This window comes from Protomyctophum bolini, assembly GCF_963924005.1.
Source record: "Protomyctophum bolini genome assembly, chromosome: 23".
Lineage (NCBI taxonomy): Eukaryota > Metazoa > Chordata > Actinopteri > Myctophiformes > Myctophidae > Protomyctophum > Protomyctophum bolini.
The window spans coordinates 25,493,734-25,518,251 of NC_137884.1; the positions used below are offsets into that span (position 1 = coordinate 25,493,734).

General features: G+C 44.0%; 1 protein-coding gene across 1 annotated transcript in view; it reads left to right on the top strand.

Annotated features, from left to right (window-relative positions):
• The window catches only part of lrig3 (leucine-rich repeats and immunoglobulin-like domains 3), a 46,675-nt gene that overhangs the window by 9,531 nt on the left and 12,626 nt on the right, over positions 1 to 24,518 (top strand). Inside the window, exons 4-10 of the mRNA XM_080757351.1 lie at positions 17,808 to 17,942; positions 18,617 to 18,760; positions 19,848 to 19,991; positions 20,260 to 20,403; positions 20,781 to 20,924; positions 23,734 to 23,814; positions 24,270 to 24,341. Coding sequence (XP_080613477.1) covers positions 17,808 to 17,942; positions 18,617 to 18,760; positions 19,848 to 19,991; positions 20,260 to 20,403; positions 20,781 to 20,924; positions 23,734 to 23,814; positions 24,270 to 24,341 — 864 coding nt within the window. The remainder of the gene's footprint in view (positions 1 to 17,807; positions 17,943 to 18,616; positions 18,761 to 19,847; positions 19,992 to 20,259; positions 20,404 to 20,780; positions 20,925 to 23,733; positions 23,815 to 24,269; positions 24,342 to 24,518) is intronic.

The window sequence follows — 24,518 nt, forward strand, 5'->3', positions numbered from 1 at the left end:
TTAGTAATTCTAGTAAGACTAAACGTATTTTAGCAACTTACGGTAGTCTTACTGTGTTACTTATAGTAGCGAATTCTGATTTAAGCTCAGTCTTTGAACAATCCATTGAACTTTAGGCCTACTTAAACTATCTAGTCTTAACCAACTGAAAATTAACACTGGCATAAAATAAACTAAAACATAATTGCTCAGACTCTTCAACAAAGACGGCAAAAACAAACATTATTTGTTCTGTACTTATACATACAATTGTATAGTACAAAACACTGAAGTCCTTAAACCAGAAACATAGAACCTGGGACATGTTTTATTAATTATTGTGAAAGATGTCCCCCAAATGTAAATTTCCTCTGATAAGTCCTAGTAGTAAAAAGTAGTAGTAATGTTGAAATCTGTTTTTTTGCAAGTAGAAATTAATCCGGGTTTTACCGGGCTATAGGCTGCCAAATATAAAGACAAAACAGTCTGCCCCTATTAGCCCAGCTCTGAGATGTTGTGTGGAAGTGGTTGGTATTTTATGACCTTATATGGTGATAAAAGGCTTCCTCTCTAAGGCTGTGGTCAAAGGTGCTGTTATCTCTAAATACAGACACTTCTCTGAGTCTGGACTCTTCATCGACCACCACAATATCTGGTGTATTCGCTGTCAGAGATGTATAAATATATCTGGGTTTATTCGCAGAGTTGCAGCATGGATGGAATGTTTGTATATATACATTCTCACTGAAGATGCATGGTGTTCTTTTTCATATATCCTTTGCTATGAGTTCCACTATTCTCTCATGGCGTGCTATACATGTGTATCCCTTTGGCAGCCGTTCAAGATGTGCGACAGTGTTTCAGTGATCTGTTCTGAGGTTCTGTTCTGAGGGACCTGAGTGGTTCTGTTCTGAGGGACCTGAGTGGTTCTGTTCTGAGGTTCTGTTCTGAGGGACCTGAATGGTTCTGTTCTGAGGGACCTGCGTGGTTCTGTTCTGAGGTTCTGTTCTGTGGTTCTGTTCTGAGGTTCTGTTCTGTGGTTCTGTTCTGAGGTTCTGTTCTGTGGTTCTGTTCTGAGGGACCTGAGTGGTTCTGTTCTGAGGTTCTGTTCTGAGGGACCTGAGTGGTTCTGTTCTGAGGTTCTGTTCTGAGGGACCTGAGTGGTTCTGTTCTGAGGTTCTGTTCTGAGGGACCTGATGGAGTGGTGGAGAACCAGATGGACCTACTTTAAAAAATGCCCAGCTGAGCGAGATCTACACACCATCCCATTGCTGGAAATGGGATGGGTTTTCAGCAATGGCACCCGGTCCGCGCTATGTACGAGCTTGTAGATCTGCTATTGTTCAAAAGCTAAAGAATAAAAAATAATACTTAAAACAACAATTTCTTATTTGTTGACGAAAACTGTCAGTAGATTTAGTCCTATAGATTTAGTCATCGTGGCTTAGTTTCTATTTAGTTTTGTATAGATAGTTTTAGTTATAATCAAGGTCAAGGCAAACTTTATTGTCCACAACGGACATTTGTCTTGGGCTTTAATTCACCCCAGCTACAGCCACACATAGAACATCAATGACAACAAAAATACATTACAGAGGAAGACACAACATTACACCATATAGCACACATGATGTGAATAATCTAGCCTCACGTATAGTTACCGCTGTTTCAGAGCCTCGTTCAGCATCTTAGTTGATGCTGATACAAACGATTTTTTAAAATCTGATGTACTTCCACTTTGGTTCTTTGTATCTTCTCCCAGAGGTCAGAAGCACAAACTCGCCATTTAAAACATGGGTAACATCTATAACTAGTATGGGTATACAGTATATAACTAGTTTAACTAGTTATATAAACTAGATTATATAGTTTATAGTATATAGTCGATGAACATGTGCTGCTGAATTCTGCTCCTCGCTGCTGACATCTCCCCCCCCCTCCTCCTCCTCCTCCCAGCCTCCGAGAGAGGGGGGGGGGGGGGGGGGGGGGGAGAATTCCTGGGAAATTGTTCAATTAATTAAGACGATCACGACTCAATTACTACCAGCTGCGGCGTTTTGTTTTCGCTCGGAGCCGCGAGGTCAGAGGAGTCGTCGAGTCCGCTGCCGCTCTGTCTGCCTCGACCGTTTGAATAAACGTCACTCGATACCCCTCGTCTCTCTCTCTCCCTCCCTCGCTCGCTCGCCCCGAGAGAAACCCAGAGAGAGAGAGAGAGAGAGCTCTCGCCCAAAGAGAAACCCAAGGAGAGAGAGAGAGAGAGAGAGAGAGAGAGAGAGCAGGGACGTGCAGAGAGTGTTAGAGGGGCAGGGGCTGAAATTCCATCCCCTAAGAGGGCATGCAGTTTTGGACAAAAATCGCAGATCTACAAGCTCACAACGCGTCGCGCTGCGACCCGTTGAGAGCTTGTAGATCAGCTATTTTCGGGGTGCAACCCCGCACTCTTTAGCCAGTGGAGATGTACGGTGTGTAACGACATGGATTCATAAACAAATGAGTTCAATGCAAAATACTGAGTTCAAGTTCAGGAGACATCGGGGGGAAAAAAGTAAATTCTCCTGAACGCTGCCTTCCTTCCAGCATGGCATGGCATGGAGAGGAGAGGAGAGCAGGGCATGTTGCATTTCTTTCACCATGTAGTAAACGCTGCATTCATTCGTGGTCTGGAGAGGGCAGTTGTTTTACAGACGGGGTAAAAGGGCAGTTGTTTTACAGACGGAGTAAAAGGGCAGTTGTTTTACAGACGGGGTAAAAGGGGCAGGGGCTGAAGCCCCCTTTGATGTCTGTGTGTGCACGTCCCAGAGACGGGGAGAGAGAGAGAGAGAGAGGTGGAGAGAGACAGAGAGAGGCAGAGAGACAGGGAGAGAGAGATCCTGGAGTGAGTCCAACTGGACGGAAAAATGTGCCTGAACCACCTAGTCTAAAAGAAAAATAAAGAAAAATAAATGGGGGTGGCTTCATGGCAACCAGCGCTGCACGAGTCTCACTCAAATGTGAACATGGATTTTTCCCTCCGCAAGAATCGAGAAGAATTCTCACACGATTCTCATTTCGTCCTTGAAAATATGTGTTGTCTTTAGTCTGTAGTTGCTGAACATTAACTACATTAATTATATATAAATATGTATTGTCTTTAGTCTGTAGTTGCTGAACATTACTACATTAATTATATATAAATATGTATTGTCTTTAGTCTGTAGTTGCTGAACATTACTACATTAATTATATATAAATATGTATTGTCTCTAGTCTGTAGTTGCTGAACATTAACTACATTAATTATATATAAATATGTATTGTCTTTAGTCTGTAGTTGCTGAACATTACTACATTAATTATATATAAACATGTATTGTCTTTAGTCTGTAGTTGCTGAACATTAACTACATTAATTATATATAAACATGTATTGTCTTTAGTCTGTAGTTGCTGAACATTATACTACATCATTGCATAAAAGATGATGTTTCTTACATTTTGAGGCACAAGGGGGCCGGTCTATTAAAAACAACACTAAAAAAAGGTTCTATTACTTCTGGTAAAGCTTGTACGCTCTCGGGAGGAACGACATCTGGTGCCTTTTTGTGTGACTCACAGGTTGTGTGAGTGTCTGTGATTCTGGATCATTGGACTGGTCCCTTCTCTCAGTAAATAGATGTATTCTGGATCATTGGACTGGTCCTTAATTCTCTCAGTAGATAGATGCATTCTGGATCATTGGACTGGTCCTTAATTCTCTCAGTAGATAGATGTATTCTGGATCATTGGACTGGTCCCTTCTCTCAGTAGATAGATGTATTCTGGATCATTGGACTGGTCCCTTCTCTCAGTAGATAGATGTATTCTGGATCATTGGACGGGTCCCTTCTCTCAGTAGATAGATGTATTCTGGATCATTGGACTGGTCCTTAATTCTCTCAGTAGATAAATGTATTCTGGATCATTGGACTGGTCCATTCTCTCAGTAGATAGATGTATTCTGGATCATTGGACTGGTCCATTCTCTCAGTAGATAGATGTATTCTGGATCATTGGACTGGTCCCTTCTCTCAGTAGATAGATGTAGTCTGGATCATTGGACTGGTCCCTTCTCTCAGTAGATAGATGTATTCTGGATCATTGGACTGGTCCCTTCTCTCAGTAGATAGATGTATTCTGGATCATTGGACTGGTCCTTAATTCTCTCAGTAGATAAATGTATTCTGGATCATTGGACTGGTCCATTCTCTCAGTAGATAGATGTATTCTGGATCATTGGACTGGTCCCTTCTCTCAGTAGATAGATGTATTCTGGATCATTGGACTGGTCCTTAATTCTCTCAGTAGATAAATGTATTCTGGATCATTGGACTGGTCCATTCTCTCAGTAGATAGATGTATTCTGGATCATTGGACTGGTCCCTTCTCTCAGTAGATAGATGTATTCTGGATCATTGGACTGGTCCTTAATTCTCTCAGTAGATAGATGTATTCTGGATCATTGGACTGGTCCCTTCTCTCAGTAGATAGATGTATTCTGGATCATTGGACTGGTCCCTTCTCTCAGTAGATAGATGTATTCTGGATCATTGGACTGGTCCTTAATTCTCTCAGTAAATAGATGTATTCTGGATCATTGGACTGGTCCATTCTCTCAGTAGATAGATGTATTCTGGATCATTGGACTGGTCCCTTCTCTCAGTAAATAGATGTATTCTGGATCATTGGACTGGTCCCTTCTCTCAGTAGATAGATGTATTCTGGATCATTGGACTGGTCCCTTCTCTCAGTAGATAGATGTATTCTGGATCATTGGACTGGTCCCTTCTCTCAGTAGATAGATGTATTCTGGATCATTGGACTGGTCCCTTCTCTCAGTAGATAGATGTATTCTGCATCATTGGACTGGTCCTTAATTCTCTCAGTAGATAGATGTATTCTGGATCATTGGACTGGTCCCTTCTCTCAGTAGATAGATGTATTCTGGATCATTGGACTGGTCCTTAATTCTCTCAGTAGATAGATGTATTCTGGATCATTGGACTGGTCCCTTCTCTCAGTAGATAGATGTATTCTGGATCATTGGACCGGTCCCTTCTCTCAGTAGATAGATGTATTCTGGATCATTGGACCGGTCCCTTCTCTCAGTAGATAGATGTATTCTGGATCATTGGACCGGTCCCTTCTCTCAGTAGATAGATGTATTCTGGATCATTGGACTGGTCCCTTCTCTCAGTAGATAGATGTATTCTGGATCATTGGACTGGTCCTTAATTCTCTCAGTAGATAGATGTATTCTGGATCATTGGACTGGTCCCTTCTCTCAGTAGATAGATGTATTCTGGATCATTGGACTGGTCCCTTCTCTCAGTAGATAGATGTATTCTGGATCATTGGACTGGTCCTTAATTCTCTCAGTAGATAGATGTATTCTGGATCATTGGACCGGTCCCTTCTCTCAGTAGATAGATGTATTCTGGATCATTGGACTGGTCCCTTCTCTCAGTAGATAGATGTATTCTGCATCATTGGACTGGTCCTTAATTCTCTCAGCGGATAGATGTATTCTGGATCATTGGACTGGTCCCTTCTCTCAGTAGATATATGTATTCTGGATCATTGGACTGGTCCTTAATTCTCTCAGTAGATAGATGTATTCTGGATCATTGGACTGGTCCCTTCTCTCAGTAGATAGATGTATTCTGGATCATTGGACTGGTCCCGTCTCTCAGTAGATAGATGTATTCTGGATCATTGGACTGGTCCCTTCTCTCAGTAGATAGATGTATTCTGGATCATTGGACTGGTCCCTTCTCTCAGTAGATAGATGTATTCTGGATCATTGGACTGGTCCCTTCTCTCAGTAGATAGATGTATTCTGGATCATTGGACTGGTCCCTTCTCTCAGTAGATAGATGTATTCTGGATCATTGGACCGGTCCCTTCTCTCAGTAGATAGATGTATTCTGGATCATTGGACCGGTCCCTTCTCTCAGTAGATAGATGTATTCTGGATCATTGGACTGGTCCCTTCTCTCAGTAGATAGATGTATTCTGGATCATTGGACTGGTCCCTTCTCTCAGTAGATAGATGTATTCTGGATCATTGGACTGGTCCCTTCTCTCAGTAGATAGATGTATTCTGGATCATTGGACTGGTCCTTAATTCTCTCAGTAGATAGATGCATTCTGGATCATTGGACTGGTCCCTTCTCTCAGTAGATAGATGTATTCTGGATCATTGGACTGGTCCTTAATTCTCTCAGTAGATAGATGTATTCTGCATCATTGGACTGGTCCCTTCTCTCAGTAGATAGATGTATTCTGGATCATTGGACTGGTCCCGTCTCTCAGTAGATAGATGTATTCTGGATCATTGGACTGGTCCCTTCTCTCAGTAGATAGATGTATTCTGGATCATTGGACTGGTCCCTTCTCTCAGTAGATAGATGTATTCTGGATCATTGGACTGGTCCCTTCTCTCAGTAGATAGATGTATTCTGGATCATTGGACTGGTCCCTTCTCTCAGTAGATAGATGTATTCTGGATCATTGGACCGGTCCCTTCTCTCAGTAGATAGATGTATTCTGGATCATTGGACTGGTCCCGTCTCTCAGTAGATAGATGTATTCTGGATCATTGGACTGGTCCCTTCTCTCAGTAGATAGATGTATTCTGGATCATTGGACTGGTCCCGTCTCTCAGTAGATAGATGTATTCTGGATCATTGGACTGGTCCCTTCTCTCAGTAGATAGATGTATTCTGGATCATTGGACCGGTCCCTTCTCTCAGTAGATAGATGTATTCTGGATCATTGGACTGGTCCCGTCTCTCAGTAGATAGATGTATTCTGGATCATTGGACTGGTCCCTTCTCTCAGTAGATAGATGTATTCTGGATCATTGGACTGGTCCCGTCTCTCAGTAGATAGATGTATTCTGGATCATTGGACTGGTCCCTTCTCTCAGTAAATAGATGTATTCTGGATCATTGGACTGGTCCCTTCTCTCAGTAAATAGATGTATTCTGGATCATTGGACTGGTCCCTTCTCTCAGTAGATAGATGTATTCTGGATCATTGGACTGGTCCCTTCTCTCAGTAGATAGATGTATTCTGGATCATTGGACTGGTCCCTTCTCTCAGTAGATAGATGTATTCTGGATCATTGGACCGGTCCCTTCTCTCAGTAGATAGATGTATTCTGGATCATTGGACCGGTCCCTTCTCTCAGTAGATAGATGTATTCTGGATCATTGGACTGGTCCCTTCTCTCAGTAGATAGATGTATTCTGGATCATTGGACTGGTCCCTTCTCTCAGTAGATAGATGTATTCTGGATCATTGGACTGGTCCTTAATTCTCTCAGTAGATAGATGTATTCTGGATCATTGGACTGGTCCTTAATTCTCTCAGTAGATAGATGCATTCTGGATCATTGGACTGGTCCCTTCTCTCAGTAGATAGATGTATTCTGGATCATTGGACTGGTCCTTAATTCTCTCAGTAGATAGATGTATTCTGCATCATTGGACTGGTCCCTTCTCTCAGTAGATAGATGTATTCTGGATCATTGGACTGGTCCCTTCTCTCAGTAGATAGATGTATTCTGGATCATTGGACTGGTCCTTAATTCTCTCAGTAGATAGATGTATTCTGGATCATTGGACTGGTCCCTTCTCTCAGTAGATAGATGTATTCTGGATCATTGGACTGGTCCCTTCTCTCAGTAGATAGATGTATTCTGGATCATTGGACTGGTCCCTTCTCTCAGTAGATAGATGTATTCTGGATCATTGGACCGGTCCCTTCTCTCAGTAGATAGATGTATTCTGGATCATTGGACCGGTCCCTTCTCTCAGTAGATAGATGTATTCTGGATCATTGGACTGGTCCCTTCTCTCAGTAGATAGATGTATTCTGGATCATTGGACTGGTCCCTTCTCTCAGTAGATAGATGTATTCTGGATCATTGGACTGGTCCCTTCTCTCAGTAGATAGATGTATTCTGGATCATTGGACTGGTCCCTTCTCTCAGTAGATAGATGTATTCTGGATCATTGGACCGGTCCCTTCTCTCAGTAGATAGATGTATTCTGGATCATTGGACCGGTCCCTTCTCTCAGTAGATAGATGTATTCTGGATCATTGGACTGGTCCCTTCTCTCAGTAGATAGATGTATTCTGGATCATTGGACTGGTCCCTTCTCTCAGTAGATAGATGTATTCTGGATCATTGGACTGGTCCCTTCTCTCAGTAGATAGATGTATTCTGGATCATTGGACTGGTCCTTAATTCTCTCAGTAGATAGATGCATTCTGGATCATTGGACTGGTCCCTTCTCTCAGTAGATAGATGTATTCTGGATCATTGGACTGGTCCTTAATTCTCTCAGTAGATAGATGTATTCTGCATCATTGGACTGGTCCCTTCTCTCAGTAGATAGATGTATTCTGGATCATTGGACTGGTCCCGTCTCTCAGTAGATAGATGTATTCTGGATCATTGGACTGGTCCCTTCTCTCAGTAGATAGATGTATTCTGGATCATTGGACTGGTCCCTTCTCTCAGTAGATAGATGTATTCTGGATCATTGGACTGGTCCCTTCTCTCAGTAGATAGATGTATTCTGGATCATTGGACTGGTCCCTTCTCTCAGTAGATAGATGTATTCTGGATCATTGGACCGGTCCCTTCTCTCAGTAGATAGATGTATTCTGGATCATTGGACCGGTCCCTTCTCTCAGTAGATAGATGTATTCTGGATCATTGGACTGGTCCCGTCTCTCAGTAGATAGATGTATTCTGGATCATTGGACTGGTCCCTTCTCTCAGTAGATAGATGTATTCTGGATCATTGGACTGGTCCCGTCTCTCAGTAGATAGATGTATTCTGGATCATTGGACTGGTCCCTTCTCTCAGTAGATAGATGTATTCTGGATCATTGGACCGGTCCCTTCTCTCAGTAGATAGATGTATTCTGGATCATTGGACTGGTCCCGTCTCTCAGTAGATAGATGTATTCTGGATCATTGGACTGGTCCCTTCTCTCAGTAGATAGATGTATTCTGGATCATTGGACTGGTCCCGTCTCTCAGTAGATAGATGTATTCTGGATCATTGGACTGGTCCCTTCTCTCAGTAGATAGATGTATTCTGGATCATTGGACTGGTCCCTTCTCTCAGTAGATAGATGTATTCTGGATCATTGGACTGGTCCCTTCTCTCAGTAGATAGATGTATTCTGGATCATTGGACTGGTCCCTTCTCTCAGTAGATAGATGTATTCTGGATCATTGGACCGGTCCCTTCTCTCAGTAGATAGTTGTATTCTGGATCATTGGACCGGTCCCTTCTCTCAGTAGATAGATGTATTCTGGATCATTGGACTGGTCCCTTCTCTCAGTAGATAGATGTATTCTGGATCATTGGACTGGTCCCTTCTCTCAGTAGATAGATGTATTCTGGATCATTGGACTGGTCCCTTCTCTCAGTAGATAGATGTATTCTGGATCATTGGACTGGTCCTTAATTCTCTCAGTAGATAGATGCATTCTGGATCATTGGACTGGTCCCTTCTCTCAGTAGATAGATGTATTCTGGATCATTGGACTGGTCCTTAATTCTCTCAGTAGATAGATGTATTCTGGATCATTGGACTGGTCCTTAATTCTCTCAGTAGATAGATGTATTCTGGATCATTGGACTGGTCCCTTCTCTCAGTAGATAGATGTATTCTGGATCATTGGACTGGTCCCTTCTCTCAGTAGATAGATGTATTCTGGATCATTGGACTGGTCCCTTCTCTCAGTAGATAGATGTATTCTGGATCATTGGACCGGTCCCTTCTCTCAGTAGATAGATGTATTCTGGATCATTGGACCGGTCCCTTCTCTCAGTAGATAGATGTATTCTGGATCATTGGACTGGTCCCTTCTCTCAGTAGATAGATGTATTCTGGATCATTGGACTGGTCCCTTCTCTCAGTAGATAGATGTATTCTGGATCATTGGACTGGTCCCTTCTCTCAGTAGATAGATGTATTCTGGATCATTGGACTGGTCCTTAATTCTCTCAGTAGATAGATGCATTCTGGATCATTGGACTGGTCCCTTCTCTCAGTAGATAGATGTATTCTGGATCATTGGACTGGTCCTTAATTCTCTCAGTAGATAGATGTATTCTGCATCATTGGACTGGTCCCTTCTCTCAGTAGATAGATGTATTCTGGATCATTGGACTGGTCCCGTCTCTCAGTAGATAGATGTATTCTGGATCATTGGACTGGTCCCTTCTCTCAGTAGATAGATGTATTCTGGATCATTGGACTGGTCCCTTCTCTCAGTAGATAGATGTATTCTGGATCATTGGACTGGTCCCTTCTCTCAGTAGATAGATGTATTCTGGATCATTGGACTGGTCCCTTCTCTCAGTAGATAGATGTATTCTGGATCATTGGACCGGTCCCTTCTCTCAGTAGATAGATGTATTCTGGATCATTGGACTGGTCCCGTCTCTCAGTAGATAGATGTATTCTGGATCATTGGACTGGTCCCTTCTCTCAGTAGATAGATGTATTCTGGATCATTGGACTGGTCCCGTCTCTCAGTAGATAGATGTATTCTGGATCATTGGACTGGTCCCTTCTCTCAGTAGATAGATGTATTCTGGATCATTGGACCGGTCCCTTCTCTCAGTAGATAGATGTATTCTGGATCATTGGACTGGTCCCGTCTCTCAGTAGATAGATGTATTCTGGATCATTGGACTGGTCCCTTCTCTCAGTAGATAGATGTATTCTGGATCATTGGACTGGTCCCGTCTCTCAGTAGATAGATGTATTCTGGATCATTGGACTGGTCCCTTCTCTCAGTAGATAGATGTATTCTGGATCATTGGACTGGTCCCTTCTCTCAGTAGATAGATGTATTCTGGATCATTGGACTGGTCCCTTCTCTCAGTAGATAGATGTATTCTGGATCATTGGACTGGTCCCTTCTCTCAGTAGATAGATGTATTCTGGATCATTGGACCGGTCCCTTCTCTCAGTAGATAGATGTATTCTGGATCATTGGACCGGTCCCTTCTCTCAGTAGATAGATGTATTCTGGATCATTGGACTGGTCCCTTCTCTCAGTAGATAGATGTATTCTGGATCATTGGACTGGTCCCTTCTCTCAGTAGATAGATGTATTCTGGATCATTGGACTGGTCCCTTCTCTCAGTAGATAGATGTATTCTGGATCATTGGACTGGTCCTTAATTCTCTCAGTAGATAGATGCATTCTGGATCATTGGACTGGTCCCTTCTCTCAGTAGATAGATGTATTCTGGATCATTGGACTGGTCCTTAATTCTCTCAGTAGATAGATGTATTCTGCATCATTGGACTGGTCCCTTCTCTCAGTAGATAGATGTATTCTGGATCATTGGACTGGTCCCTTCTCTCAGTAGATAGATGTATTCTGGATCATTGGACTGGTCCTTAATTCTCTCAGTAGATAGATGTATTCTGGATCATTGGACTGGTCCCTTCTCTCAGTAGATAGATGTATTCTGGATCATTGGACTGGTCCCTTCTCTCAGTAGATAGATGTATTCTGGATCATTGGACTGGTCCCTTCTCTCAGTAGATAGATGTATTCTGGATCATTGGACCGGTCCCTTCTCTCAGTAGATAGATGTATTCTGGATCATTGGACCGGTCCCTTCTCTCAGTAGATAGATGTATTCTGGATCATTGGACTGGTCCCTTCTCTCAGTAGATAGATGTATTCTGGATCATTGGACTGGTCCCTTCTCTCAGTAGATGGATGTATTCTGGATCATTGGACTGGTCCCTTCTCTCAGTAGATAGATGTATTCTGGATCATTGGACTGGTCCCTTCTCTCAGTAGATAGATGTATTCTGGATCATTGGACCGGTCCCTTCTCTCAGTAGATAGATGTATTCTGGATCATTGGACCGGTCCCTTCTCTCAGTAGATAGATGTATTCTGGATCATTGGACTGGTCCCTTCTCTCAGTAGATAGATGTATTCTGGATCATTGGACTGGTCCCTTCTCTCAGTAGATAGATGTATTCTGGATCATTGGACTGGTCCCTTCTCTCAGTAGATAGATGTATTCTGGATCATTGGACTGGTCCTTAATTCTCTCAGTAGATAGATGCATTCTGGATCATTGGACTGGTCCCTTCTCTCAGTAGATAGATGTATTCTGGATCATTGGACTGGTCCTTAATTCTCTCAGTAGATAGATGTATTCTGCATCATTGGACTGGTCCCTTCTCTCAGTAGATAGATGTATTCTGGATCATTGGACTGGTCCCGTCTCTCAGTAGATAGATGTATTCTGGATCATTGGACTGGTCCCTTCTCTCAGTAGATAGATGTATTCTGGATCATTGGACTGGTCCCTTCTCTCAGTAGATAGATGTATTCTGGATCATTGGACTGGTCCCTTCTCTCAGTAGATAGATGTATTCTGGATCATTGGACTGGTCCCTTCTCTCAGTAGATAGATGTATTCTGGATCATTGGACCGGTCCCTTCTCTCAGTAGATAGATGTATTCTGGATCATTGGACCGGTCCCTTCTCTCAGTAGATAGATGTATTCTGGATCATTGGACTGGTCCCGTCTCTCAGTAGATAGATGTATTCTGGATCATTGGACTGGTCCCTTCTCTCAGTAGATAGATGTATTCTGGATCATTGGACTGGTCCCGTCTCTCAGTAGATAGATGTATTCTGGATCATTGGACTGGTCCCTTCTCTCAGTAGATAGATGTATTCTGGATCATTGGACCGGTCCCTTCTCTCAGTAGATAGATGTATTCTGGATCATTGGACTGGTCCCGTCTCTCAGTAGATAGATGTATTCTGGATCATTGGACTGGTCCCTTCTCTCAGTAGATAGATGTATTCTGGATCATTGGACTGGTCCCGTCTCTCAGTAGATAGATGTATTCTGGATCATTGGACTGGTCCCTTCTCTCAGTAGATAGATGTATTCTGGATCATTGGACTGGTCCCTTCTCTCAGTAGATAGATGTATTCTGGATCATTGGACTGGTCCCTTCTCTCAGTAGATAGATGTATTCTGGATCATTGGACTGGTCCCTTCTCTCAGTAGATAGATGTATTCTGGATCATTGGACCGGTCCCTTCTCTCAGTAGATAGATGTATTCTGGATCATTGGACCGGTCCCTTCTCTCAGTAGATAGATGTATTCTGGATCATTGGACTGGTCCCTTCTCTCAGTAGATAGATGTATTCTGGATCATTGGACTGGTCCCTTCTCTCAGTAGATAGATGTATTCTGGATCATTGGACTGGTCCCTTCTCTCAGTAGATAGATGTATTCTGGATCATTGGACTGGTCCTTAATTCTCTCAGTAGATAGATGCATTCTGGATCATTGGACTGGTCCCTTCTCTCAGTAGATAGATGTATTCTGGATCATTGGACTGGTCCTTAATTCTCTCAGTAGATAGATGTATTCTGGATCATTGGACTGGTCCTTAATTCTCTCAGTAGATAGATGTATTCTGGATCATTGGACTGGTCCCTTCTCTCAGTAGATAGATGTATTCTGGATCATTGGACTGGTCCCTTCTCTCAGTAGATAGATGTATTCTGGATCATTGGACTGGTCCCTTCTCTCAGTAGATAGATGTATTCTGGATCATTGGACCGGTCCCTTCTCTCAGTAGATAGATGTATTCTGGATCATTGGACCGGTCCCTTCTCTCAGTAGATAGATGTATTCTGGATCATTGGACTGGTCCCTTCTCTCAGTAGATAGATGTATTCTGGATCATTGGACTGGTCCCTTCTCTCAGTAGATAGATGTATTCTGGATCATTGGACTGGTCCCTTCTCTCAGTAGATAGATGTATTCTGCATCATTGGACCGGTCCCTTCTCTCAGTAGATAGATGTATTCTGCATCATTGGACTGGTCCTTAATTCTCTCAGTAGATAGATGTATTCTGGATCATTGGACTGGTCCCTTCTCTCAGTAGATAGATGTATTCTGGATCATTGGACCGGTCCCGTCTCTCAGTAGATAAATGTATTCTGGATCATTGGACCGGTCCCTTCTCTCAGTAGATAGATGTATTCTGGATCATTGGACTGGTCCCTTCTCTCAGTAGATAGATGTATTCTGGATCATTGGACTGGTCCCTTCTCTCAGTAGATAGATGTATTCTGGATCATTGGACTGGTCCCTTCTCTCAGTAGATAGATGTATTCTGGATCATTGGACCGGTCCCTTCTCTCAGTAGATAGATGTATTCTGGATCATTGGACTGGTCCCTTCTCTCAGTAGATAGATGTATTCTGGATCATTGGACTGGTCCTTAATTCTCTCAGTAGATAGATGTATTCTGGATCATTGGACTGGTCCCTTCTCTCAGTAGATAGATGTATTCTGGATCATTGGACTGGTCCCTTCTCTCAGTAGATAGATGTATTCTGGATCATTGGACTGGTCCTTAATCTCTCAGTAGATAGATGTACTCTGGATCATTGGACTGGTCCCTTCTCTCAGTAGATAGATGTATTCTGGATCATTGGACTGGTCCCTTCTCTCAGTAGATAGATGTATTCTGGATCATTGGACTGGTCCTTAATTCTCTCAGTAGATAGATGTATTCTGGATCATTGGACTGGTCCCTTCTCTCAGTAGATAGATGTATTCTGGATCATTGGACTGGTCCCTTCTCTCAGTAGATAGATGTATTCTGGATCATTGGACTGGTCCTTAATCTCTCAGTAGATAGATGTACTCTGGATCATTGGACCGGTCCCTTCTCTCAGTAGATAGATGTATTCTGGATCATTGGACTGGTCCCTTCTCTCAGTAGATAGATGTATTCTGGATCATTGGACTGGTCCCTTCTCTCAGTAGATAGATGTATTCTGGATCATTGGACCGGTCCCTTCTCTCAGTAGATAGATGTATTCTGGATCATTGGACCGGTCCTTAATACTCTCAGTAAATAGATGTATTCTGGATCATTGGACCGGTCCCTTCTCTCAGTAGATAGATGTATTCTGGATCATTGGACCGGTCCTTAATACTCTCAGTAGATAGATGTATTCTGGATCATTGGACCGGTCCCTTCTCTCAGTAGATAGATGTATTCTGGATCATTGGACCGGTCCCTTCTCTCAGTAGATAGATGTATTCTGGATCATTGGACTGGTCCTTAATACTCTCAGTAGATAGATGTATTCTGGATCATTGGACCGGTCCCTTCTCTCAGTAAATAGATGTATTCTGGATCATTGGACCGGTCCCTTCTCTCAGTAAATAGATGTATTCTGGATCATTGGACTGGTCCCTTCTCTCAGTAGATAGATGTATTCTGGATCATTGGACCGGTCCCTTCTCTCAGTAGATAGATGTATTCTGGATCATTGGACTGGTCCCGTCTCTCAGTAGATAGATGTATTCTGCATCATTGGACTGGTCCCTTCTCTCAGTAGATAGATGTATTCTGGATCATTGGACCGGTCCCTTCTCTCAGTTCAAAACCTGTGAAAATGTGGCGCAAATCTTAGAATATAATATTCTTTCAGAGCGAACGTTTTTAACTCAAATATTTGCTTCTGGGGGGGGGGTCCATGGAACAACATATTTTCAGATGGGTCGACGGCCAATTACATATACGTTTTTGCAGTCTTTGACATGAAAAACTCACTAAACCACTAACATAGAAACATGGGGTTTTCTGAAAACTGTCAGGATTTAGAAGACATTTTCTAGAACCGTCCTCAGGTCTGTAACCATTGCATTGAATAGTGAAAACCAGGCCTGTAGTCCGGTCGGTGGATTGGAGGGAATTCCTCTCTCTCTCTCTTTCTCTTTGTGTTGCCATGTCTGCTTTTTATAAGCACCTGTGGGCTTCATTTTCTGTAAATTCCGGGGACCCCCAGGGGTCCTTGAGGGAGTTCCAGGGGGTCCCCAGCTAAATGACAGTTTGGAACCACCTGGACCCTTATGGGTCTGTAACTCTGAGAGTGTACATTTGTATACACTCTCAGAGTTACAGTTAAATTAACATTGATTTTACAATATACATTGGGGGTCCCAGAGATAGAAATGCCATTAAATGGGGGGTCCGTAGAATAATGCAGGTCAAACTGGGGGTCCTTGAAATTAAACGGGTTGAGAATCACTGCTAGAGCCGTAAAATCTTCTCTTATGGGGGTCCCTGGCATATCTATTCAAATGGGGGTCTGCAGGGCTGATTAGGGTCAATTTGGGGGTCCTTGACATGAAGTACTGTGGGAACCAGTGTCCTAGATGACGATTTCTATGTTTTTTGATTGATTGAAGTATGTATTAACAGTTTGCAGAATTACAGTACATTTCAAGCACAACTCGATACAAAGACTGTTAACTGAGAGTGGACGAAACCATAAAGCAATTCACTTGTTTACAAGAGGGTCCACCATGTTCAATTTATATATATATATATATATATATATATATATATATATATATATATATATATATATATATAATGTATGCTTACTGTAAATTGCTCTGGATTAAGAACTTCTGATAAATGCCTAAATTGTAATTTTTTCAAAAGAATATTCCACATTTGTCACTTCTTTTTTTCGAGAGAGAGATTTCTTTGAAAAGAGACGATGATGTTACGCTTCTGTTTGGGCTTGTTTTCATAGACCTGACTCACTTGTTTCTCCCGCCCGACCTGGCAACTCCTCCCCGTGCACAAAGAGGGCACTGTGCAGCCACTGTTTAGAACACAAGCGCTGTGTGTGTGTGTGTGTGTGTGTTCTCACTGAGGGAATGGCATTCATCAGCCTCTAGTAATTGGCAGGTTGTTTTCTTCTTTTTTTTTTAAATACCTCGTTAGTTAAATTACCTTATAAACTAAATAACACGTCCAGAACCTGAAGCCAAACGGCTGTGTCTGACCTGTTGCACACACACACACACACACACACACAGTCTGCCCCCAACACACACAACTATTCCACAATATCCAAATGCTACTGTATATAGTAGGGGTGTAACGATATAACAACTGCATCGAAAAATCGATTTTAATTTCAAGAAACGAAGTATATCGAAGTGAAAACGGCAACGCTATCAGTGCCGGGATTTCTTTCAAAATTGAAGCTCGGGGTGCCGGGAAGATATATATTTATATTTTACTCGTGATCAGAGCTTCCGTTGCTCCAGACTGTATGACGGAAGCATTTATATTTTACTCATGATCAGAGCTTCCGTTGCTCCAGACTGTATGACGGAAGCATTTATATTTTACTCATGATCAGAGCTTCCGTTGCTCGAGACTGTATGACGGAAGCATTTATATTTTACTCATGATCAGAGCTTCAGTTGCTCCAGACTGTACGACGGAAGCATTTATATTTTACTCATGATCAGAGCTTCCGTTGCTCCAGACTGTACGACGGAAGCATTTATATTTTACTCATGATCAGAGCTTCCGTTGCTCCAGACTGTTCCGACGGAAGCATTTATATTTTACTCATGATCAGAGCTTCCGTTGCTCCCAGACTGTACGACGGAAGCATTTATATTTTACTCGTGATCAGAGCTTCCGTCGCTCCAGACTGTATGATGGAAGCATTTATATTTTACTCGTGATCAGAGCTTCCGTCGCTCCAGACTGTATGACGGAAGCATTTCTATTTTACTCGTGATCAGAGCTTCCGTTGCTCCCAGACTGTACGACGGAAGCATTTATATTTTACTCGTGATCAGAGCTTCCGTTGCTCCCAGACTGTTCAAACTGGTCAAACAAACGCTATTTGTGTGTGTGTGTGTGTGTGTGTTTTCAGAGCAAACAACAGGATCTGGGTGATCTCTCCGGAGCGTCTCAGCTCCATGCTGGCGTTGGAGACTCTGGACCTGAGCTACAACCACATAGTGGACCTCAAGGCCGACTCCTTCCCAGCGCTGTCGCTCAAGAACCTGTGAGTCTCGACACCCAGAATGTATTGACTCTTTGAGGGGCGCTACTGTAGTTAGTTAGCTTTAACGTCTTTTTAATGAGATCCCGCACCGCCCAACGACGTCTTTAACGTGTTAATTAGCGCTCTAATTAATGATAAAACTATAAACGTTGGCTCACCGCTAATCAAAGCTCCCCTCGAGTGGCAGCTCCGTGTTCCATTGCTTCCCCTTCAGCCTCGATGCATTGGAAAAAGAGCAAGGTTGTGGATGTCAGTCGTTCTTCGATTTTTCAAAAATAGTAGATAGCTTGTAGATCTGCTATTTTTCAATAGCTAAAGCACGACACCAAAATGGTTTCCCGTTCAGAATGGGTTAAGAGTATTCCATTTCAAATGGCGCTGGATAAATAAAGCGACTAAACGTGTTCAGTGGCTCAATAGCTCTTCCCCCGTGACCGCACATCTAATATGAACGCTTCTAAAGACTCTTAGCTGGTGATTAATCTGATCGACGCTGCCACCTTCGCCATCGTTGTTGTCGATAGAGGAGGAGGAGGCCGTCTCCTTCTACAGCCAAATAGAACGGTGGTGAACGCTGAGCGGTGTTGGTTGCTGAACTATCGGCGCCCCCTGCTGGCCTGGCTGAATGAGTTTTTTTGTAAAGTGGTTCTTCTCGTCCTCCCTCCTCCGTCCAGCTTCCTCAACAACAACCGCGTGTCGTCTCTGGAGCCCGGATGCTTCGTCAACCTGTCCTCCAGTCTGGAGGTGCTCCGGCTGGACCGGAACCGACTGTCTGCCCTCCCCGCTAAGATCTTCACCCTGAACGCCCTGCAGACGCTGTCCGTATAGCACCTACACCCCCTACCACACATCTACACCCCCTACCACACACCTACACCCCCTACCACACATCCACACCCCCTACCACACATCTACACCCCCTACCACACATCTACACCCCCTACCACACACCTACACCCCCTAGCACCCACCTACACCCCCTACCACACATCTACACCCCCTACCACACATCCACACCCCCTACCACACATCTACACCCCCTACCACACACCTACACCCCCTACCACACATCTACACCCCCTACCACACATCTACACCCCCTAGCACCCATCTACACCCCCTACCACACATCTACACCCCCTACCACACATCTACACCCCCTACCACACATCTACACCCCCTACCACCCATCTACACCCCCTACCACACACCTACACCCCCTAGCACCCACCTACACCCCCTACCACACATCTACACCCCCTACCACCCAGCTACACCCCCTAGCACCCACCTACACCCCCTACCACACATCTACACCCCCTAGCACCCACCTACACCCCCTACCACACACCTACACCCACCTACACCCCCTACCACCCAGCTACACCCACCTTTTCTTTCTACATTTGGTTTTGAAGCTCTGATGTGTGTGTGTGTGTGTGTGTCTCTCTGGGTGGAGGTCTTGACGCTCTGATGTGTTGTGTGTGTGTGTGTGTCTCTCAGGGGGGAGGTCTTGACGCTCTGATGTGTTGTGTGTGTGTGTGTGTGTGTGTGTGTCTCAGGGGGGAGGTCTTGACCGTCTGATGTGTGTGTGTGTGTGTGTGTGTGTGTGTGTGTCTCAGGGGGGAGTTCTTGACGCTCTGGTGTGTGTGTGTGTGTGTGTGTGTGTGTGTGTGTGTGTGTGTGTGTGTGTGTGTCTCAGGGGGGAGGTCTTGACCGTCTGATGTGTGTGTGTGTGTGTGTGTGTGTGTCAGGGGGGAGGTCTTGACGCTCTGGTGTGTGTGTGTGTGTGTCTCAGGGGGGAGGTCTTGACGCTCTGGTGTGTGTGTGTGTGTGTGTGTGTGTGTGTGTCTCAGGGGGGAGGTCTTGACGCTCTGATGTGTTGTGTGTGTCTCTCTCTCTCAGGGACCTGAGCAGGAACCGGGTCCGCCGGGTGGAGGGACTGACGTTCCACGGCCTCCGCGCGCTGCGCTCGCTGAAGATGCAGAGGAACGGCCTCAACCGCCTGATGGACGGAGCCTTCTGGGGCCTGGGCACCATGGAGACCCTGTACGTTCCTTCTGAATTATCAATTTCTAATCACTGGAGCAATTATTTTTTTATTTCTTGTCCACATTTCTTGTCCAGCAAGGTAACTACACAACCCAAACCTCAAAAAAAGATGTCTTACACTTAAATATTTGCACCACAGTTTTACGACTTTTCAAAAATAGCAGATCTACAAGCTCGTATAGCACGGCACTCTGAGCTTGTAGTAAAGGCTCTCTCTCTCTGTCTCTATGTCTCTCTCTCTCTCTCTCTCTCTCTCTCTCTCCAGACAGCTGGACCACAACAACGTGACAGAGGTCAGTAAAGGATGTCTGTACGGCCTGCTGACGCTGCAGCGCCTCCACCTTGCCAACAACGGTATCGCACGCATCCGACCTGACGCCTGGGAGTGCTGCCAGAAACTCAGTGAGCTGTGAGTGTCTCTCTCTCTCTCTCTCTGTCTCTCCTGTAGAGATCTGTCCTCCAACCACCTCTCTGTCTGTGTTTCTGTCTCCTGTAGAGATCTGTCCTCCAACCACCTCTCTGTCTGTGTTTCTGTCTCCTGTAGAGATCTGTCCTCCAACCACCTCTCTGTCTGTGTCTCTGTCTCCTGTAGAGATCTGTCCTCCAACCACCTCTCTGTCTGTGTTTCTGTCTCCTGTAGGGATCTGTCCTCCAACGACCTCTCTGTCTGTCTCTCTGTGTCTCCTGTAGGGATCTGTCCTCCAACCACCTCTCTGTCTGTGTCTCTGTCTCCTGTAGGGATCTGTCCTCCAACCACCTCTCTGTCTGTGTCTCTGTCTCCTGTAGGGATCTGTCCTCCAACCACCTCTCCAGACTGGAGGAGAACATCTTCCTGGGTCTGGGCGTTCTGGACGAGCTTCACGTAGCTAACAACCGCGTTAGCTTCATCGCGGACGGAGCGTTCCGAGGCCTCACCAACCTCCACACGCTGTGAGTCACAGACATTAACACACTGACGGAGCGCTACGAGGCCTCGCCAACCTCCACACGCTGTGAGTCACAGACATTAACACACTGACGGAGCGCTACGAGGCCTCGCCAACCTCCACACGCTGTGAGTCACAGACATTAACACACTGACGGAGCGCTACGAGGCCTCGCCAACCTCCACACGCTGTGAGTCACAGACATTAACACACTGACGGAGCGCTACGAGGCCTCGCCAACCTCCACACGCTGTGAGTCACAGACATTAACACACTGACGGAGCGTTACGAGGCCTCGCCAACCTCCACACGCTGTGAGTCACAGACATTAACACACTGACGGAGCGCTACGAGGCCTCGCCAACCTCCACACGCTGTGAGTCACAGACATTAACACACTGACGGAGCGCTACGAGGCCTCGCCAACCTCCACACGCTGTGAGTCACAGACATTAACACACTGACGGAGCGCTACGAGGCCTCGCCAACCTCCACACGCTGTGAGTCACAGACATTAACACACTGACGGAGCGCTACGAGGCCTCGCCAACTTCCACACGCTGTGAGTCACAGACATTAACACACTGACGGAGCGCTACGAGGCCTCGCCAACCTCCACACGCTGTGAGTCACAGACATTAACACACTGACGGAGCGCTACGAGGCCTCGCCAACCTCCACACGCTGTGAGTCACAGACATTGACACACTGACGGAGCGCTACGAGGCCTCGCCAACCTCCACACGCTGTGAGTCACAGACATTAACACACTGACGGAGCGCTACGAGGCCTCGCCAACCTCCACACGCTGTGAGTCACGGACATTAACACACTTGGTGCCGTCAACGGGAATGAATACTCGTCCTGATTGATGAATTGATAACGCGAGGCGGCGGAGGACGAGTGTACCCGTCTGAAGGCGTTTGATATCGCTATGAGATCGCCTCGCTATTATTTTCACATGCTGGCTCTCGATGGTGACGTAATAAAGATATGGTTCAGTGTCTGGTGGATTAAAGGTAACGCCTCTATGCATACATGTGTGTGTAATCTGAAACATACCTTTATTAAGTGACCACAATATAATACGAACCTAACCTGACCTCTAGACGGAGGAAATGTATTGGCTGATGGCTGCTTTGACGGATAGAATGCACCAATTAGACCATGTGTTTATGATATACTCTCTCAGATGAGGTCATAACAGGAAGTAGAAAAAAACAACTATTACAGACGTGCAGAGTCCCTCAAAGAACAACTATTACAGACGTGCAGAGTCCCTCAAAAAAACAACTATTACAGACGTGCAGAGTCCCTCAAAAAAACAACTATTACAGACGTGCAGAGTCCCTCAAAGAACAACTATTACAGACGTGCAGAGTCCCTCAAAAAAACAACTATTACAGACGTGCAGAGTCCCTCAAAAAAACAACTATTACAGACGTGCAGAGTCCCTCAAAGAACAACTATTACAGACGTGCAGAGTCCCTCAAAAAAACAACTATTACAGACGTGCAGAGTCCCTCAAAGAACAACTATTACAGACGTGCAGAGTCCCTCAAAAAAACAACTATTACAGACGTGCATAGTCCCTCAAAAAAACAACTATTACAGACGTGCAGAGTCCCTCAAAGAACAACTATTACAGACGTGCAGAGTCCCTCAAAAAAACAACTATTACAGACGTGCAGAGTCCCTCAAAGAACAACTATTACAGACGTGCAGAGTCCCTCAAAGAACAACTATTACAGACGTGCAGAGTCCCTCAAAAAAACAACTATTACAGACGTGCAGAGTCCCTCAAAGAACAACTATTACAGACGTGCAGAGTCCCTCAAAAAAACAACTATTACAGACGTGCAGAGTCCCTCAAAAAGAACAACTATTACAGACGTGCAGAGTCCCTCAAAAAAACAACTATTACAGACGTGCAGAGTCCCTCAAAAAAACAACTATTACAGACGTGCAGAGTCCCTCAAAAAAACAACTATTACAGACGTGCAGAGTCCCTCAAAAAAGGGGAAAAAGGAAGAAAGAAAAAAGAGAAAAGGAGAATTTAGTCACCCCCCCACTCCCCCCCGCTTCACACGAAATGCGAAAAAGAGAAATCGTAAATGAGAAATCGTAAAATGAGAAATCGTAAAATGAGAAATCGTAAATGAGAAATCGTAAAATGAGAAATCGTAAATGAGAAATCGTAAAATGAGAAATCGTACAATGAGAAATCGTAAAATGAGAAATCGTAAATGAGAAATGAGAAATCGTAAAATGAGAAATCGTAAATGAGAAATCGTAAATGAGAAATCGTAAAATGAGTAATCGTAAAATGAGAAATCGTAAAATGAGTAATCGTAAAAGATAAATCGTAAATGAGAAATGAGAAATCGTAAAATGAGAAATCGTAAAATGAGAAATCGTACAATGAGAAATCGTAAAATGAGAAATCGTAAATGAGAAATCGTAAAATGAGAAATCGTACAATGAGAAATCGTAAATGAGAAATGAGAAATCGTAAAATGAGAAATCGTAAAATGAGAAATCGTAAATGAGAAATCGTAAAATGAGAAATCGTAAAATGAGAAATCGTAAAATGAGAAATCGTAAAATGAGTCATCGTAAAAGATAAATCGTAAATGAGAAATCGTAAGAGAGAGAGAAAAGGAGAAATTAGTCACCCCCCCACTCCCCCCGCTTCACACGAAATGCGAAACCACACCACAGTTTTTATTAACATCGCAGACGCAGCTGTTTTCTGGGTGTGGATGTTTTGTTAACGACGCGGTCGGTCTGTGTTTTGTTTCTGTTGGGAAAAGGGATCTGCAGAATAACGAGATCAGCTGGACCATCGAGGACATGAACGGACCCTTCTCTGCTCTGGACAAGCTCCGGAGACTGTGAGGCCTCATCCTTCTGACGGCAACATTTAGATCTTAGTTTTAGTCATTTTATAGTCTCTTGAATAGTTTTAATTTGGTTTTAGTCACTTTTTAGTCACCTATTTTAGTTGACTAAATGTCATTAGATTTTTGTCTCATGACCAACATAATGCTAACATAAACACTCTGTCCGTTCCCTGTAACATAATGCTAACATAAGCACTCTGTCCGTTCCCTGTAACATAATGCTAACATAAACACTCTGTCCGTTCCCTGTAACATAATGCTAACATAAACACTCTGTCCGTTCCCTGTAACATAATGCTAACATAAGCACTCTGTCCGTTCCCTGTAACATAATGCTAACATAAGCACTCTGTCCGTTCCCTGTAACATAATGCTAACATAAGCACTGTCCGTTCCCTGTAACATAATGCTAACATAATGCTAACATAAGCACTGTCCGTTCCCAGGTTTCTGCAGGGGAATCAGATCCGTTCCGTCACCAAGAAGTCCTTCTCCGGTCTGGACACACTGGAGCACCTGTAAGTACCCTTGACCCTGGAGCACCTGTAAGTGACCCTCACATGAAATGAGAATTCGTAAATGAGAAATCGTAAATGAGAAATCGTAAATGAGAAATCGTAAAATGAGAAATGAGAGAAATCGTAAATGAGAAATCGTAAAATGAGAAATGAGAGAAATCGTAAATGAGAAATCGT